This window comes from Capsicum annuum, chromosome 5 (genome assembly GCF_002878395.1).
Source record: "Capsicum annuum cultivar UCD-10X-F1 chromosome 5, UCD10Xv1.1, whole genome shotgun sequence".
In the NCBI taxonomy this organism is placed as follows: domain Eukaryota; kingdom Viridiplantae; phylum Streptophyta; class Magnoliopsida; order Solanales; family Solanaceae; genus Capsicum; species Capsicum annuum.
In genome coordinates this window covers 209,872,558-209,891,700 of record NC_061115.1, presented here as the reverse complement: position 1 = coordinate 209,891,700, position 19,143 = coordinate 209,872,558, and the positions used below count along the sequence as shown (strand labels likewise).

The 19,143-nt window shown below is 35.8% G+C and overlaps 2 protein-coding genes across 5 annotated transcripts; one reads left to right on the top strand and one right to left on the bottom strand.

The window, feature by feature from the left end:
• Positions 1-374: 374 nt before the first annotated feature.
• On the top strand, positions 375-10,135 carry LOC107871194 (ultraviolet-B receptor UVR8). Of its 3 annotated transcripts, none has more exons than XM_016718032.2 (12): positions 375-553; positions 1,469-1,657; positions 4,752-4,825; positions 4,911-4,995; positions 5,788-5,907; positions 5,996-6,229; positions 6,383-6,622; positions 6,884-6,927; positions 7,377-7,559; positions 7,873-7,963; positions 9,422-9,465; positions 9,570-10,135. In XM_016718032.2, the coding sequence occupies exons 2-12, from the start codon at positions 1,477-1,479 to the stop codon at positions 9,690-9,692; spliced, it is 1,419 nt and encodes a 472-aa protein (XP_016573518.2). In that variant the 5' UTR covers positions 375-553; positions 1,469-1,476; the 3' UTR covers positions 9,693-10,135. The 3 variants fall into 3 exon arrangements, with proteins under 3 accessions (XP_016573518.2, XP_016573519.2, XP_016573520.2); XM_016718033.2 differs by having other exon boundaries at positions 375-559; XM_016718034.2 differs by having other exon boundaries at positions 375-572.
• A 1,354-nt stretch (positions 10,136-11,489) lies between these two features.
• On the bottom strand, positions 11,490-18,165 carry LOC107871193 (CASP-like protein 5B1). 2 transcript variants are annotated; one of them, XM_016718031.2, is made up of 3 exons: positions 17,672-18,165; positions 14,091-14,223; positions 11,490-11,961 (listed from the first exon to the last, which is right to left on the bottom strand). In XM_016718031.2, the coding sequence occupies exons 1-3, from the start codon at positions 17,800-17,802 to the stop codon at positions 11,761-11,763; spliced, it is 465 nt and encodes a 154-aa protein (XP_016573517.1). In that variant the 5' UTR covers positions 17,803-18,165; the 3' UTR covers positions 11,490-11,760. The 2 variants fall into 2 exon arrangements, with proteins under 2 accessions (XP_016573517.1, XP_047268648.1); XM_047412692.1 differs by lacking the exon at positions 17,672-18,165 and adding an exon at positions 15,928-16,084.
• Between the last annotated feature and the right edge of the window lie 978 nt (positions 18,166-19,143).

The following is a 19,143-nucleotide window of genomic DNA, read 5'->3' as shown; positions in this document are numbered from 1 at the left end:
TCATATATAATTGATGTTGAATCTTCGTCGGTTAATTTATATGTCTACTTCTTTTGATTTTAAACCTGATTGGGAGCATACATATTTTTATAATCGTCCATATGAGACACGTGGCAAAATGTAATGATTAGCAACCAATAATACCACATACACGTGTCGCACAACTAGTGAAACACGTCAACTATCTTTAGAAGCTATACTTTCTGTAAGGCCTAAAATTCCAGAAACTTCCAGTCCACCCATGGCTATAAACACCCCTAAAATCTTAGCGGCCCAAATCACGCCACGTGTACGTTATGCCACATACGCATCCTACGTGGCATCCTTATTGGCTCGTATTTGATTCGGTAATCTCTCTCATAAAATCTTTAGGTCACCTTTCCAACATTTTTCGCCAACCAAACCAATAACTAACCAAAAAAAAAAAAAAAAAATTCTCTCCGCAAAAATAAAAAAAAAATTAAAGCAAAATTTGTGAATATTTTCAATTTTGGAATTGGAATTGCTACACTTGACTGAGGGTGTTCGGAAATTTTCTCCTACCTCGCTCGAGGTATTTGTAAGCTCTGCATGTACTCTATCCTCCTCAAACCTCACTGGCATAATTTTACTTGTCGTTGTAGTGAAGTTGTGGGAGATGAAATTTAACATACCAAACCAAAATTCTCTCTCAGAAAAATTTTTAAAAAACAAAAAAATTTGTGATTTTTTTTTTCTCGATTTAGTGAGGTAGTGTGATTCCATTACTAGTTGCTATATTTTCTCCGTTGTTTCCTTTTTCTTTGTAATTGAAATTGCTATACTTTAGTTGGAGTTTTTTCGAATACAGTCTCTCTGATACCTTCCACTAGTTATTAGTAAGTTTTGCGTATATTCTATCCTTTTTCAGACTTGGGATATCACTTGGTACGTTGTTTTTGTAGGTGAAGGATTAACACAACAAACGCAAATTCTCCCTCTCAAAAAAAGGAAAAATTAAAGCAAAATTGGTGGTTTATTGAATATATATATTTTTGGTCTCTCTCAAAAAAAGAAACATTGTAGCAAAATTAATTTTTTTTTTTTTTTTTGAATTTTTAACTTTTTTTTTTTGGATTTAGTGAAGTTGTGTGATTTGATTACTAGTTGCTATTTTCTATATTTCCTCCACTGTTTCGTTCTCCTTTGTACTTGATTTTGCTACACTTGAGTCCGCGGATTTTCAGAAACAACCTCTCTGTGTCCCACGAGGTAGTGGTAATTACTGCATATACTCTACCCTCCTCAGAACACACACTTGTTGTAGTGAAGGAGTGGGATGAATGTAAGTAAATTAGGTGACGTTTCTCTCTCTTTCGAGAAAGAAAAAAAAAGTAAAATTGGTGATTTATTTTTTATTTTTTTGAATATATGTATTTTTAGGTGAAGGATTAATATAACAAATAAAAATTCTAAATGAAGCTTTTTTTTTTTTTTTTTTTTTGATTAGGTGTGAAAATGGAGAAGGAAAAAGTGGTGTATATGTGGGGGTATTTACCAGGAGCAATGCCACAGAGGTCACCATTATTGGCTCCAATTGTTGTGAGGGTTCCACAAGAGGAATCTAACATTGGTGCAGGGAATTATTCGTGGAAGGATGTTTGTGGTGGCGGCTGTGGCTTTGCTATGGCTATTTCAGGTATTTTTCCTTTCATTTCTGTTTTTTTTGGCAAACAGCATATATCCTGACAGTTTGTAACTTAATTATAAAAATTTTCACATTTTGCATGATTACTGAAAACCTCAGTTTTAGGTCTGTCGATATACATAATCAGTTTCCGATACATTCAACGAAGATACATTTTTTCCTTTGATACATAATTAACTCTTAATATATATTTTTTTCGATTTTGGGTCTGTCGAAGATACATAATACATCCAACAAAGATACATTTTTTCCTTTGTAAATATACACAATTAGCTTCCGATTCATTTTCTCCAATTTTGGGTCCCTCGGGATACTTAATACATCCAACAAAGATATATTTTTTCCTTTGTAAAGATACATAATTAGCTCCCAATATATTTTTTTTGATTTTGAATCTGTCGGGATAAATAATTAGCTCTCGATACATGTAACGAAGATATATAATTAGTTGGGATTTTTGTAATTACTTTGTAAAGGTAGGGGTTCGTGTAAATAGGGTAAGTTAAAATGTATGTTTAACATTTTTTTCCCTCAACTAAATTTGGGGATAACTGCCATTATAGGTTTTGAATGGGTGGGTTGAGTTGAATTTGGGCAGGTCAAGATGAGCTAAGTTAATAAATGGATGGGTTATTGATTCGCCTGATAGTTACTTAAGTTGAAATGAGTTGTGCTAAAATGGATTAAAATGCGAGTTATAATCCAATTCGTCCAACTCTTATTAAGTTTTTATTACTGAATTTTTTTTTTTAAATAAAATTTTTAGTTTCTTCTAAAATTATTATTTTTCGTTATTATGACTATATATAAATATTAAATAATAATACAACAACAACAACAAACCCAGTGTATTCCCACTTTGTGGGGTCTGGGGGGGGTAAGATGTACGCAGTCCATACCTCTACCTCTGATGAAGTAGAAAGGCTGTTTCCGAAAGACCCCCGGCTCAAGTTACGAGATATCAAACAAACACATAGTACAGCACAGAAGCAGATGACATAACATAGATACTGCAGCCATAAGGAATATAAAACAGAGTAAAGCAGGAATGCAGGAATATAAAGCAGAGGAAAGCACACAGATTCGTAACAAACATAGAACACGGAACACGGAACAGAACATTGAATACGGAATCATACCAGGAATACACCCCCACCAATTACCTCCCTACATTAGCGACCCGAACAGGCCCTAATCCTCTGCCGTAATTCGCGTCTTCCAGACCTTCCTATCTAGGGTCATGTCCTCGGTAAGCTGTAACTGTTCCATGTCCCGCCTAATCACCTCACCCCAGTACTTCTTCGGTCTACCCCTACCCCGTCTAAAACCATCCAACGCTAGCCTCTCACACCTACGGACCGGGGCATCCATGCCCCTCCTCTTCACGTGTCCGAACCATCTCAATCGTGCTTCCCGCATCTTACACTCCACTGAAGTCACCCCAACCTTCTCCCGGATAGTCTCATTCCGAGCTCTATTAAATAATAATATTTTTTTGAAAATATTTTGGCGAGATTCCTAATGAATCAATTTGGGGTAGATATTAGTCCTGGATGGATTGACATGGGTATGATTTAAATGAATTGAGTTAATAAATGAACGGGGCAATAAGGGCTGAGCGGGTTATGATTTCATGGGTTAAATTTGCCACCTTTGTCTACCAAACTAGGATAGATGAGGAGGATGAAATTGGATATAGTAGTAGCATTATGTTTAGATTTTGCCTTTGCAATTGGGCATGTGTTCGGGATGTTTTCTTGAAAGAAATAAGATATGTAGTTACAGTATGTTTTAGTTAGCCGATTAAAAGTAATTAATGTGTATCAAGTGTCGGAGAAAGTGATTTTATAAATAAGTAGTTACGAGAATTGTTGAAATTGATAATGATTAGTAGTTTGGTGAAGATAGATAGTAGTTCTCTCTAATTAAAAGCATTTTTTCATCGAAAAGGTTGAATGACGTAAATGAAATGTAGAGTGTGTTTTTTTTTCTTTTCGGAATGAGTATTTCGTGGATTATGAAAACTATTAGGAACAACATAGTAAAAAAAGGGTCAAACGAAAATAGTTAGTAATTTTTTTTTTTGGCTTATAAACACTTTTCCTGAGCCGGGGGTCTACTCGAAACAACATCTCTACTTAATCTGAGGTAGAGGTATGGACTGCGTAGACTTTACCCTTTCCAAACCCACTCTGTTGGAATACACTGGGTATGTTGTTGTTGCTTATAAACCCTTTCAGCGTTTATCAAAATGTGGATAAGCCAAAAAATGCTTATAAGCAGGTCAAACCAACTTATAAGATTACCCAAACACCTCTTAGTTATGGCTATTATTTGAAATGAAATATTGGATCATTTTATAGTATCCCATCTGTCTCGATTTATACGGCGAGATTTGAACTAGATGGACTTAGACCAATGTTTCAAAATGTGTTTTTCATCATATTGACATGAGTAGAATGACAATCTGTACTTTTTCGTATAGTTTTTGAATATCTAAATTTTAATTTTGAATATTGAGTTGATCTAATCCGATTTAGCATCAAAGATTAGATATTTGACTCTCGTGAAGTGAGAAGTCTCACATATATTGGGGTCGAGGGAGTAGCTGATTTGTTCAACTGAGAAGTACTGGATATCAACTCTTTGTAGGTGTTTGGCCAGTGAAAACAAAAAATAATTGGAGTTGGAGTTGTGTTTAGCCATGAATATAAATTGGAGTTGTTTTTGAATTTTTTTGAGAGAAGTGTGAGTGAAAAAAGTGTTAACAAGTTAAGACTTGTTTTCACTTTTCCAAATACAAGTTGTATTTGAAGTTTTTATGGCCAAACATCATTTTGAATTACGTGAAAAAAAAATTCCGGAAAAAAGTGAATATTTCTCATGGCCTAACGGGGCTCTTTAGTTTTCGGTGAATTTCTAATTGACTACTTCTTGGGAGAACTTGGAAGTTCTTCCTTGTTTACATTAAGTCCTAAATTGGATTTCAAGTGATCTTCTTTATGGTTTCCCATCTTATTATATTTGAGCTACTTGACTAACATAAATTGCAATTATTGTGTTGTTTGTACTACTCTTTCATCAGATTCCGGGAAGCTCATTACATGGGGTTCAACGGACGATTTAGGACAATGCTATCTGACATCAGGGAAACATGGGGTAACTCACTTACTTTGTTTACTCAGCTCAATGACTACTTTTATGGGACACATAAAAGTTAACTTCAATTTTCTTACTTTTGAAGGAAATCCCGGCGCCTTTTCCCCTTCCTGAAGAAATTTCAATAGTAAAAGCTGCAGCGGGTTGGGCACATTGTGTTGCTATTACAGGTATATAAGCAATGTTAAGGTTAATGGTGCCATTCATTTTGGAGCAACTTGAAGCTTGTGTATTTTCTGTGACATGGGATGATATTAATATGTGTATACCTACTTCAACATCCAGTATATTCTCCTCATCCACTGGATTCGGATACTCATAATTTTGAAGTTGACAAAGATATAAGATTGACTATGTCTGTGCCCCCCATTAGTTGAGGGGTAGGTTGTTTAACCTCTTGAGCTTGCTTTTAGGATTGAGTTAGGTCCAAAGTGCTTTTCTTATCTTGACATTAGTGTCAAAGTCATACCTGCTATCTTGTGTCCCGATGTTGGGCCCTCATACTATCTTATGTTATCCATGCCCTAGTTGACATGCGTGGGTCAGGGTGTCAAGTGTCCCACATTAGTCGAGGAATGGTTTGTTTGTCTCCTTATACCATCCCGGAAATCGTCACCCCTCGAGGCGGCCATGGGTCATGGACATCCTTCACACAACAAATCCACTTTGAAGTTGACTTGCAGCATACACCTGACTTTCTTGAAGTCATAAGATTCTCCCTTAGTATGCCATTCTCTCCCCCTCTTGGGCTTGCTTTTGTTTCTGCTTATTTGAAAACTTTTGCAGTACCTGTTAGCTTCAATGTCCATTTCTTATCTGATTATTGAGCTCTAGCCTCCAATATTTGTATATTTGTCTTGCTCTATGATTTATCGGTTCTCTTTTTGTCTTTTTTCATAATCCCTCATTGTAATGTGTTTATGGAACCTTGGATTGACATACTACTCAAACCTAAAATGCAGAAACTGGAGAAGTTTATACATGGGGTTGGAAGGAATGCATTCCTTCTGGAAAGTTTCTTGGGGAGCCAGCAGAAGACAAGGAAATAAGCGATGGGCAGAGTTCATTCCCGGCACAGCAAGGTATTGGATTGGCTTCACTGTTAGAAAGAAGCACAATCTGCTATTTACATTTTACAGAGTAATATTTTGAAGATTAACTTTATCACAGTAAGCCCTCACCCCCAGGGATTGAGATCCACGGTTGCAGCAGCATCTGGTATAGAGACTAGAGGGGGAGAAGATGGTGCAAAACGTAGACGGGTATCATCAGCTAAGAAACCAGCTGAGAGCTCATCCTCGTGTGAAGAAGGTCTCTCGGCATTGCCATGTTTAGTCTCACTGAATCCAGGGGTGCGGATTGTCAGTGTAGCAGCTGGTGGGCGGCATACTTTGGCATTATCAGGTATTTTGTACGTCTTGGATAAACCTGCTTCAATACATCATACAAGTGTCTTAGGTTCCTGGAGCATAGTTTGTTGACATTGCCCCTTATGAATCATATGGTTACATTGTTAAAGATTTCCAAAGAAGGATAACATTTACTCTTTCCTTTTAGATATAGGACAAGTGTGGGGTTGGGGCTATGGAGGGGAAGGACAGCTTGGCCTAGGCTCCAGGATTCGAATGGTGTCCTCCCCACATCCTGTGCCATGCATTGATTCTTCTTCTTTGCGGAACGACAGAGCTATGGGCCTTTCTCATGGATGCCTGGGGTCAGAGGGACAAGGCCTCAGAGTTCCTGGGAATTATGTCAAGAGAATTGCCTGTGGGGGCCGACACAGTGCAGTAATTACAGGTTCGCATTCTAGTTCTTGGGTAGATAACTGGGATATTCAATCAATTGGTTATACTAACATTTCAGCACTTGCTTATCACAATGGACATTAGTTAGCAATGTGTCTACTTCATGTTGAATATGCATGTGCATTCTTTATATGACTGATGCTCTCATACTTTCGATGTGTTCTCTATTAATACATTATCATATACAGTTTCCCTCTTGCAGTCCTATAATTTACTTCTACTTATAATTTATTGCTGTTGATTTTCAAGGCAGATGCTGGAGCACTGTTGACTTTCGGTTGGGGATTGTATGGACAGGTGAGTTTCTTGGGATCAGTTTATTCCATATTGAATTTAAGCGCGGCAGTTTCCTTGATGAAACACTAAACCTGTTGCTTTTTCATATGCGTGTGTTTGTGTACATCCATCATATATGTATAAAGCAAAGTAATATATGCCTATGGCAACTATTTCTTTGAACCCAATAGCTCTGGATTAGAAGAAATTTGCATCCAGAATGTTGTAGCACAATGTTGTTTTGAACACTAGACACTTGACCACAACAAAGCTTATATGTTTCCACTTCTTCCATCGCCTAAGGTTCGTTTCAATTTAAGAATTTTCTTAAAGGTTCTATGAACTTAGGAAAGACATAGTAAACTAATGGTAACTTTAGACAATATATGATCATATGTTCTCTTTTGATGTATTATAAGATTCTTTTATTTATTAAATAGTATGTTAAGTGCTGATGCTGCATTTTGCAGTGTGGTCAAGGGAGTACGGATGATGAGCTAAGTCCCACGTGTGTGTCTTCATTACTTGGCATCAGGATAGAAAGTGTAGCAGCAGGGCTCTGGCACACTGTATGTACTTCTGCTGATGGTGATGTATATGCATTTGGAGGGAATCAATTTGGGCAGTTAGGCACTGGTGCTGAGCAGGCTGAGGTACACTTTTTTTTATGGTTCTTTCACTTCTATCCAACCCTCTGTTAGTACTGTTACAACTATTAATACAAGAGGCTTTCAAAATCTGGGTAACATATGATACAATGATGTATGGTTTGCTTAATTGGAAATACTAGCAAAGTCCTTATTGATGGGGATTTTTTTCTGGCAAGGGTTGTCACTATAAACTTTTAACATAAGTGCACAGTAGGATAATTACTCCTTAAGTAGCTTTCCTATGTTATGGACTATACCAAGAGTCCTGCAGATCTTTCCCAATCTAGTAATAAACTTTTTCTTTTATCTGTATCAGACGCTACCTCGACTCCTGGATGCTCCAAGTTTGGAAAATATGCATGTGAAAGTTGTATCTTGTGGAGCACGCCATACTGCCGTAGTCACAGGTACGGCTCGTATCGACTTCTCAAAAAACTTCTTTCCTGCTAAACATACAGTCTTTTCTCCTGCTAAACGTACAATGTGTAGATGTTCAGTGAATTGATGCGGGGATGTATTGGCTAATCAGACGAAAATTAAGGTGACAAATGAGTGTCAGTATACAATCAAAGTAATTCCAATATTGAAGAGTGCTCCGAAATGTTCACAAACTGATAATTGGTTGAGTGAATTTGATAATGCGAAAATGATTTTTGCTGTTGAACTATTTCCTCCATTGAATTTGTTTCAGAGGTTAATATGCAGATGCCATGAGTCGCTGTTCGTCATTGTGTTTAGGAGGGAGCCTTTTTTGTTTCATCGTAAACTTGATGGGTTTCAACTCATGACATCGTAAAATCTTTTCGTACGTTAATTAATAACTTGTAAAGACTTATAATTGCACAAGCTTGAACTGCTACAAGGTCCTCAGCGAGACTGGCTCAACGAGCACATTACCATTTTTCTTTCCAAATTCGTTTTTTTAATTATGGTCTACAACTTGGGTTTAAGCACTGATATCATGGTTGACTTTCTTGATTTGATCTGTAACTACCATAAATATATACTTGAGGTATCCGAGGGGAAGAATCAATTCTTGTGTGGGAAATTCAGTTAATTTCTCCTATAGGCAACATATGATTGTAGAGATGTAGAAACTGTCTTTCTTGAGCTATATAAATGCTTTGAAGTGGGGTGGTACAGCAAAATTGAAGTACTGGAAAAAGTGAAAACAAAATGGGGGCAGTTACTATTTTTTGCTACCATTCTGATAAGTAGTTCGGTTATCAATCATCTATATCTATAATCTATCTATAATCTATATGTATATCTATAATATATAATCTATAACTATAATATATTAAAAGTGTCCATAGAAAAGTGATTTACGTGGGAAAACCTTAGAAAAGTGATTTGAACTTTTTGTCCTTCATTAAAGTTCTCCTTTAGACAAAATTGTCTTTTCACTATTTTCTTTAATTTATTATTTAATTATTTTTATTATATTAACCAGACTCCTAAATATATGAGATTCCTAAAATATATGGAAAGACAATCAATTAATATTTTTCTTTGTACAAATTAATTAAAAAAATACTCTTAAAATATTATAGAAAAATACTACTAAAATAAGACTCTGTTAAAGAAATATTTCTATAAATATTGAGATACAGTTAAACTGGAGAAGAAACTGATTTACTTATTGGAAAAATATGATTGATACTCATCTAATTAATTTTTCATAAGATGTTGAATTTAATTATAGTATTCATTTTTATTAGTTAAACAAATATCCTATTTAGTGTAACATTTGAACTCAGTAAAGTGAGTAGCGGCTAACAGTTTGTTCGTCCTAATGTATTCTTTATTCGTCTTTTCTTCTTTTGTTTAGCCCGTCTAACACTTTTCCTGTTTGTTTTGTGAAGGTGATAGCAAAGTATTCTGCTGGGGTTGGAACAAATATGGTCAGGTAGAGTTATATGTGTTTGCTAGTTTGTTAAGTTCAATTGTTTGACATTATACAAGTGGTGTTATGGGCTTAATGAACATATGAACACATTCATCTTTGTGCAGCTTGGACTGGGTGATGTGATCGATCGAAATATTCCATCCCAAGTCTCAATGGATGGTCATGTACCGATAAATGTTGCTTGTGGATGGTGGCACACACTTCTACTAGCTGAACCGCCTACTTGAACTACTCGATCTTATTGATGCGAAATTACCAGTTTTGTTAGGTTAGGTGCCTTTGGTTCTCTAGTCATCTTATTGATGCCAATTCACCAGTTTGGTTAGGTTACGATATATGCATATGGTATATAGAGTAGTTTGCTTGCATATATACAATACTAGGCATGGAGTCAATTCTTTAAGTGCAAGAATAAAGTGGTCATCATCTGGCAGCAACATGCAAAGAAAGAGACATAGTCAATCATGTTATGTCAACGTAGTCTACGGTGTAAATCCTCTTCGCTACTGGATTTTCTGAATGTATCGAAGGTACTCTTTTCGGGGACAGATGTCTGTCTGTTAGACTCTTGTAATTTATCAATCTTGTGTCTCTGATGTTTAGATTCTGTGCATATATGTATGATGGTGATTTGAAAATTTCATGGGCTAGTTTCAGTTGTCTTGCTTTACGCAAAGTCTATTATTCCTGCTGTTCACTGCTGATATTATTTGCATGTATACAATAAATGACTCATAGGCAAGCAAATGCCGGTCCACTTGTTGGCGTTTACTGGCATAATTAGCCTAGAAAATCCTCCTCCCAACATTATATCGGCGATCCTTTTAAGTTTCTGGGAAGGGTAATTGCATTTTTGGCACTTCAATCATTTGTGAATTTGGATTTTGATCGTTGTATTATTTAGGGAAGCACATTTAACCTATGGTTAATTAAAATTTAACCTTTTGCCCCTTTATAAGGTGCAAATAATTCCTGCAATCATATTGTTTTCAAAGATGAAGTACTGGTGCAGTTTAACATCAAATGGTTTTAACAAATAATATACTTCATTACAAGAACAAATTTAACATTAAATGGCTTAGTAGCTGGTAATTTAACCGTAAAGATTCACCAGTACTGGTATCGTTGTTTAATGAATTAAATGGATCGAACATCACAAGAATTACTACAAGAATTTGTCAACATGTCCTGTAGAAATAGTTTTGTAACGAGGGCTTGGGGAAAATGGTATATTTTTTAAGTTTTTCAAGAGATGGAGATCGTTAGCCATTCAAACGCCAACAAAATTTGCTTCAATTATAGGATAATTTGTTTTGGGAATGGATTTTAATATTTTGTGAGGACTGCTTATTGATCAAACACTAGAAAGAAAACTTTGTTAAAAAATATCAAAAATACAGTTACTGATATATCTTATGCCTCAATTAGCAGTCGTAAGACCAGCATAATTTAGATGCAGAATCTCATAGGGAAAAGTTTCTTTCTTGGGAACAGAACATATCCAATATAATATGACACGCGGGGTCTGAAGAGGGTAGAATATATGCATACGTTACCTAGTGGCGGAGTCGAAATTTTTACTAAGGGGTTCAAAAGTAAACATATGAACTAGCTGAAAGGGGTTCAACGTCAACTATATATACTTAAAGCTAATTTTAACTATGTATAAATAGTATAGTTTTCCGTCGAAAGCGGTTCGGATAAATTCCCTGTGCTAAAGGTGGCTCCACCCCTGACGTTACCCCTTCCTTGTGAGGTATAGAGGTTGTTTCCGACATATCCTGAACAGTTTTCTTGCACCTTTCTTTCAGTTGGGGAAACCATTCCTTAGAATTTTTCTTAAGCAAGCACCACATATGATATGACTAACCTTGAGAGCAGTGTTTCTCCACTTGTTGCCTAGCACCAAAATGCAACATTCCCAAATGGTTTATGGGTTTTCAAGGAGATTTCAGCAATTTATACCTTCACTCTTGGATTGATTAGAAAATAACTAGGCAAGGGAATTGGTTTAACAATTAAGATGTCAAAAATCAAATATGACAAACAACCAAAGATAACATAGGAGGTATTAAATGGCATCCTATTTCATGTATCCACGACATTACAGAACCAGAAAAAATGGTTTTAATGAGAAGAGGTTCATTTCCAGATATGATGAACCTCAAAACAATTACCAAGAAACAAGCCACTAGTGGAAAAAAACATAGTTACTACTTCCTGTACATAAGTTGTCAAAGTTGATAATAACCACATCACCATACGAAAATGTGGTAGCGCGTAGAGAATGGACTTTTAATCAGAGGCCGCGAGCCAAAACATGACGAAGGAAGAAATGGCAAGGAAGAACCATGAGAGGAAAGCCAAAGCAACAGAAATTTGGAACATGTGGCAGGAAAGTTTAGGGTTGGCTTTGCACATATTTGTATCTTTAATAATCAAAACTACCACACCAGCTGATGAGCATGCAGCAGCAAGTGATAAAATGCCTGTCACCTGCAGCATCATGATAATATTTACAACATGAATGCAAAATATGTGCAGAAATGACATACAAAGTGAGCAGCTATATTGCTTTCTTGCAGCAACAGGACTATCAAGAATCGGCAACACTCATCTTTATTACAGTGCCCATTACTGAGATGTCTGTTAGTCGAAGACAAGAGTAAGTACTTCACTTTAAGGAAGTCAACGATCAGCAGTACATTGGCTTGTCTAAAACTACCTATGCTGATGCATAAAGGATAATTTAGGATGATTTCGGTTTAGTCAGAATTGGCTATTCTTTTAGCACAGGGCTTGTTCTGATCGAATGAATAGAGCAGTTGGATTAGATATGCTGGTTTTCCATGTTAATCTTATGTACTGTTCCAGTATCTCCAGTAGGACCTCAAAGATTCACCACAATTGGGACTTCAAACAACTAAAAATGCTGAATTGCTAGGATTCAATATTTTGCAAAAATATAGCAACTGATCCAGCAGAAGATACCAGTCTTATTTCCTAGAAGCTCACATATGTGCAAGACTAGAGTCAACAATATCATTTTACTAGTCACTCTCAAAAGATCTGTTATTTGATGCAGTTACCAAAAACCATAACTTCTTCCCCTGATATGAGAACTTTCAAAGGCATATGTTAACGACAACAACAACATTACCCAGTATAGTGCCACAAGCGGGGTCTGGGGAGAGTGGGATCTACGTTGACCTTACCCCTACCTTTATGACGTAGAGACTAGAGAGACTGTTTGCGATAGACCCTTGGCTCAAAGAAATTTAATGAGGATAACGTAACAATTTATTTGAGTCCAAGAAAACACATGTTTCCAAAAGGTACATGCCACGTCCATTCTCTTCTCATGCATTAATCAAGCTACATCATCCAGAAAACATGTTCACAGGTATCTTATTCCAGTGCTATGAGTAGTAAACTGATGGTATTAGAAATTTAGAGACACATTCGGAACAGGGGAACATTGCAATGTGTGTGCTGGTAAGTGGAAACTCACACTAACCATAAGTCTGTTCTCTCATAATAAATCAATGAAGTAAGTCTGTTCTCTCATAATAAATCAATGAAGTTGACTCTTTTGACTCCAAAAAGCTCGATGGAATGGATACAACCTGGGATCTTCATGAGCGATATGAGGTGCTTTTTTCCGTCTTTTTTAACTTTTTTTTTTTTTTGGAAAAGTGCGACATGACATGTTAATGCAAAAAGAGAATAATTGTACTACACACTAAAGAATTAACAAACATATTAAAGAGAGAAAAAGCATTATCACATTTCAAATACAACCTATAGACTGGTTTGCTGGTTTCTACTACAACTTGTATTAGGTAAAGTGCTAAAATTAAAAAAAGGGCAGCCCGGTGCACTAAAGCTTCTACTATGCGCAGGGTCCGGGGAAGGGCCCCACCACAAGGGTGTATTGTACGCAGCCTTACCTTGCAATTCTGCCAGGGGCTGTTTCCGAGGCTTGAACTCGTCACCTCCTGGTCACATGGAAGCAACTTTACCAGTTACTCCAAGGCGCTCCCCTTCAAAGTGCTAAAATTAGTATCCAAAAATTTACTCTGGCCATCCAATGATGGCATGATTCATGTAATCCTGATCCTGCTTTACTATGCTTGTCTTAGGAGTTGCGATTGAGTTGTCGTGTACGAAAACAGCTGCTGACAGTGCTAACTAGCTTTCAGCCTCCTTATAACTGGAAAATATGATTCCAACTTCGAATTTGGGTGCTTTCATCAATAGATTCCCATTATACTTGGAAACATTTGTAGACTCAGGAAACCACATTAGTCATGTCTAAGTTATATAACAGCTGCATGTATCACCATATACCCTCTACCCCCAAATATTTTTTTTTCCTTTGATAGGGGACATTGATGTATTTCGTAGACGATAAGTTCTTTTATTGATTAACTAGAAAAGGAAAATATATAAATCCTTCTCACCTAATTGGTGTGAATGCAAAAAAGATAATGTAAAGAATATGTACTGAGCAGACAAACATAGAATTCTAGTTTTGTTATCTTTATGTTGCATTAGAATTTAATCACTTCACATTGATAAGCATCTATGCATGACATAGAAGATAAAAATAGCGAGAAGATTACCCAATCACCAACTACGAGCAGGCTCAGGTAGATGTGATTCCTTAGATCTCTCTTTAATCGTAAGGCATGGATATCCATGCAGGCAAGTGAGAAGCTCCATATTACTTGCAGCCCCATTGATGCAATTAAATAGCTGAACCAAGAAAACCATGCAGTTGGAGCATGAGCAATCTATAAACTTGTTGAACAACAAAAGAGATAGAAATCATCACATGAAGCTGAATACATTTTGGTTAGCAAATTGTCAAAGGCAAAGCAACTTTACGACTAAGGAAGAGCGTCCAGATCAGTGTTAAGGTTAAGCATCATTCGAAAAGAAAATTCATCTGAGACCAAGCCAAAAGATAGTAAAATGGAAACAACATGAAAGTTAATAAACACATTGAAAAGTAGTAATGGCCAACACAATATACTTTCAAAGCATTTCGTCAGAAATTTTAGCCCACGATGGATTTACTAAGCATTCAATAACAACTATCCAAACCACGCTTTTAAAGTAAAACGATTAATATTATAGATTCTCAAAAGTGAGGCAGGTTAACTTGTTATCAAATTATAGGTAATTGCTAAATCTGGTCCAATAGTCCTGCTTTGCTGAAGGGAACCATCATTACAACAACAACATACCTAGTGCAATCCCACGCAGTGGGGTCTGGGGAGGGTAGGTGTAAGCAGACCTTACCCCTACCCCGGAGGTAGAGAGGCTCGTGGCCTAAACCGAAACAGTGCTTTACCCTATATGTCCAGTCAACTGCTGCGAAAGAACAACTACTAATTCATCAGCTGCTAAGATGAATCTATTATTTCAATTTGTTATTGAATTGCATGGGTTCTAATAGATCCTCGGCTCAACAAAGCACAGATAAAAGCAGTTCGGCAGAGGAAATAACAGAAATGAAGAAGCCATGACCAAATACCACAGAAAGCATGACACAACATTAGTAACAATAACAAAAAAAAAACCAATAAAATCGAAGTACAAACACGAGAAATAAGGTTTATATACCATCATTATGGATCATAAATGCATTTAATCCAAGGAAATCAACCTCTAATGCAGTCAGTGTTTTAAGTCTGAAAACATGTGTTTTTCCAATATTCAGAGAACAAAATATCACCTTGCTGTTCTTTTAAACTACTTTAACTTGTCATTTTCTAGAACCTTTTGTACGAGACATTCTGGAGAAGCCAAAGACTAGAAGCTTCAGCATTCAAATGGACACAACGTTATTTTTCCGAAGAGAGAACAGAAAGGCGGATGTTGAATACTTATAGAGGTAAATTCAGTAACTTGGTACTAGGAATGGCATGTTCTCTCACGCTATAATAGCCTAAGGATGATAATATTTCCAATAAATCTACAAACTACCAAAAATAGGCATTAGCATCAACATCTACCGATGTAATGTAATCTTAGCTCACATTGATTGAATGATGTTATCTTATATACAATGCTAGTTCACTTTAAAACCTCTATTGCATACTTCAAGAAAGTTTAACTCTTTGTTACGTCCACAAACAATAACTACCACGTCTCAGTCCCAAACATGGTGGGGTTGACTATATCACTCCCACTTCTTTCATTTAAGCTCATTTTATATCCTCGTCATTCTAAGTAAAATAAAAATGAAAAATAAGCTAAATATATAACAAGTCTATTAGAAGTTCTCTAACAAATCTAGCATGCGCTTTGCTATGTCTGATGAAACTAAATACAAAAGGCCCCTTACTCTACCAAACCAAAGAAAGGAACTACCAACAACAACAACAACAACGCCAGTGTAATTTCACAAGTGGGGTCTGGGGAAAGTAGAGGGTATGCAAACCGTATCCCTACCCTGGGAGGTAGAGAGGTGGTTTCTGATAGACCCTCGGCTCAAGAAAAAGCATATCAAAGCAACTTGAAAAAAATAATTGAGATTGAGGAAATCATGGCAAAATACTATAAAAGGGCATGACAGAGCATTCTTATAAAAGAGCAGTAACAAAGAAAAGTAACTGCCACTAACACAAAATGTTAAATGCAGCAAAAATTGCACCTATAGACATCACTTTCACAAATTAAATGCTCAAACTTCCAAAAGAAAAAAGAACCCAACAATAAATATGGCCCCATTATATATGTATATGTTTGAGTGTGCATTTAATTGTAGTTCATTTTATCACCAACAGTGAAATCTCACAAATAGGATCTAAAGATGGTCTTGTGTAGGCAGACCTTATCACTAAAAGCTAAAGAGTCTATTTCCTATAAAACTCGACTCAAGCGAAATCATAACAAAGTAGTTATTACAGTTCATTTTATGTCCGCACCAATTTGCGCGCATCTCAACTAATTCCACGGATACTTGCCACCTCACACCAACAACATGTACCAGGTAACTCTATCCCCAAGGCTAAAACAAATGGGAAGAAATTGCCTAGTATTTGTTTGTACTGGGAATTGAATTAATTTGGATAATTAATACTTGCATTACAATGACCCCATTAAGGCCAAAGGATCAATTTCCACCTGATACATTCTGTCCTTCTATTTTAATGGTACACCCATTATCACTACAAGCTACAGAGTCTATTTTTGATAAAACAAGACTCTAAGTAAAATCATTACAAAACAGTTATTAAAGTTCATATTATTCTAATAGAAAATGGAATAGCTAATACCCCATAACTAATACCTAAATAATTATAACCAACTAACTAATGACCCCTTAGTCCTCTAAGGATCAGTTCCCATCTCATGCATTTGGCAGCGGACCTAGGATGTAGGGGTCGTGGGTGCTCAGAAGGTTCGAAGACATATATCGATACCCAAAGCCTTAAGGTTCTGCCTGCAAACCAAAGCACCAAACTATTTTCTTAGTTTAATGGGTGCTTTTCTCCAACATATATCAATTTTTATACATTTCTTAAATAAACAACAACAACATACCCCGTGAATTCCCATAAAGTGGGGTTTGGGAAGGGTAAAGTGTACGCAGTCTATACCTACCTCAGATGAAGTAGAGAGGGTGTTTCCGATAGACCCCCAGCTAAGGACATATAACAGTATAACAAATAAAAAATAAAAGCCAACAACAAAAAGGAATATCACACCGCTAGATAATAAAAAATAAGGTACCCACAAGGTAATACTATAAGCAAGCTATTCGAAATCATAGACATCACCAAAACACCACGAACAAGAGACTATAAGAAACAACAAGCACAAATACAAACAAAGCACACTTCCCTACTATTACGGACGTACTCCTACCTACTAACCCTCTACCCTAATACGCGTTCTCCACACCTTCCTATCAAGAATCATGTCCTTTGTAAGTTGTAACCATACATAATTATACCCAATTTACACCGGGTTTAACGGATGCCGGTGCACCACAAATTAACACCTAGTTCCACCCCTACATACATTTTCCCTCCTCCTCTAATAGCACACCCATATTCTAGAAATTCTAAATTCTCCACTAATTGCATTTCATTTTACTACCACATAATGAAAACTAACAAAGCAACAAATAAGTGAGAGAAATAACAAATCAATAAATAAGAGAGAGAAATAGAGATAATAATAATAGTACCAGAAAGCAGTACAAGTGGCAAAACCATGAGAAGAAGCCATAACAGCAATAGAAGCAACACCAAATACACACTGTCCCATTCTCAATACTAATCCACTCACTTTCCCTGGTCCCCCAAACAACTCCTTCATCCTCTCTTTCTCTCTCTATAACTGTAATTTTTTACCTTCCAATATTATGGGAATTATATTTGTAAATTGTGATCGTGTCTGGTCGAAATCTTGCTTTATTTATGTTTCATTTAGGTGAAAAAAATTTCATCTGATGCAATCACTTTAATTGTAATTGGAAAATGAACTCTAGATCTGATGATTTTGATGGATTGTTTAGTAGTATAGCATAGTGGAAATTGAGGATGATCAATGATGTTGAACAAGAACCAGTGTGAGCAACTGGTTGGAGTGATCAAAATGATGGTACTTTCTATTTTACACTTTTATTCTTTTAAAAAAATGATCAAATTAAAATTAACTAAATATACTTTCGCCGTATTTGGATTCTCTATTAAAATATTGACTAAATATATCCTTATCGTACTTTTAGGTCAAATTTACTCTCGATATCATATTTTTGGTCAAATCCTTTCTTTAACAGAAGAACTCAAATCAACGTGAAGTACCTTATTTTTTAAAAAAACAAAACACACCCTAATCTAATTCATTTGACCTGACTCGAGGCCCCCTAATTTTATTGGTCAAATTTTTTTTAATGAGATTAAGCAACTAGATATTAATCAGTGCATAGCTCGTGAAAATAAATATGTGCATTTGTACAAACACAAATAAATATACTCCTTCCTCGATTCAAAGAGCTTATGGAAAATAGCATTTAACCATCAAATTCAATAGATTATGTTCACTAAATATTCTCTAAAGTATTTGAGTTAAAGATATCCATGTATCTACGTTTGTGCAATCACAATTTAAGAAAAAGAAGGATGGTTTGGTAGAGCGTATTGAAATGTTAATGTATGCATTAGTTTAATGTGTATTAGTAGTACCTTATTTGGTATACCTTTTTACCCTATGTATAACTAATGCAAGCATTAGTTATACATTCTATTGAGTATTGAGGTATGTATTACTAATTCCTCAAAATCTATGGCATTAGTAATGCAATGAATCTAATGCATGCATTAATATGCTTAAAGACTCTATTACTCCTAAAAAAAAAAAAAAATTCTCATCCTTTCCAACATATATATTGAGGATATTACGTAAAAAAAATTTTTTTTTTAGAAATTATGTAATTCATGTTTTTTAATATATTGAACCAAATACTGCATAAGAAAAAATATAATCATAACTAATGCAAGTATAACTAACACAAGCATTACTAATACAAGTAATACTAATACACTATATTTTGCATTATTCTTATACACTCTACCAAACAAACGAGCCCTGAATTTGTGGAGGGATTGAGCGATGGTAGTATCTATTTTTAATAACGGAATATTTGTTGTTGTCTCA

Coding starts and splice junctions, on each gene's coding strand:
- LOC107871194 (XM_016718032.2), top strand. CDS start 1,477: ATGGAGAAGGAAAAAGTGGTGTATATGTGGGGGTATTTACCAGGAGCA. Junction 6,928..7,376: donor GTTGGGGATTGTATGGACAG/GTGAGTTTCTTG, acceptor TGCATTTTGCAG/TGTGGTCAAGGGAGTACGGA. Junction 7,560..7,872: donor CTGGTGCTGAGCAGGCTGAG/GTACACTTTTTT, acceptor TATCTGTATCAG/ACGCTACCTCGACTCCTGGA.
- LOC107871193 (XM_016718031.2), bottom strand. CDS start 17,802: ATGAAGGAGTTGTTTGGGGGACCAGGGAAAGTGAGTGGATTAGTATTG. Junction 14,224..17,671: donor GCCACTTGTACTGCTTTCTG/GTACTATTATTA, acceptor TTCTTGGTTCAG/CTATTTAATTGCATCAATGG. Junction 11,962..14,090: donor TGCTCGTAGTTGGTGATTGG/GTAATCTTCTCG, acceptor ATGATGCTGCAG/GTGACAGGCATTTTATCACT.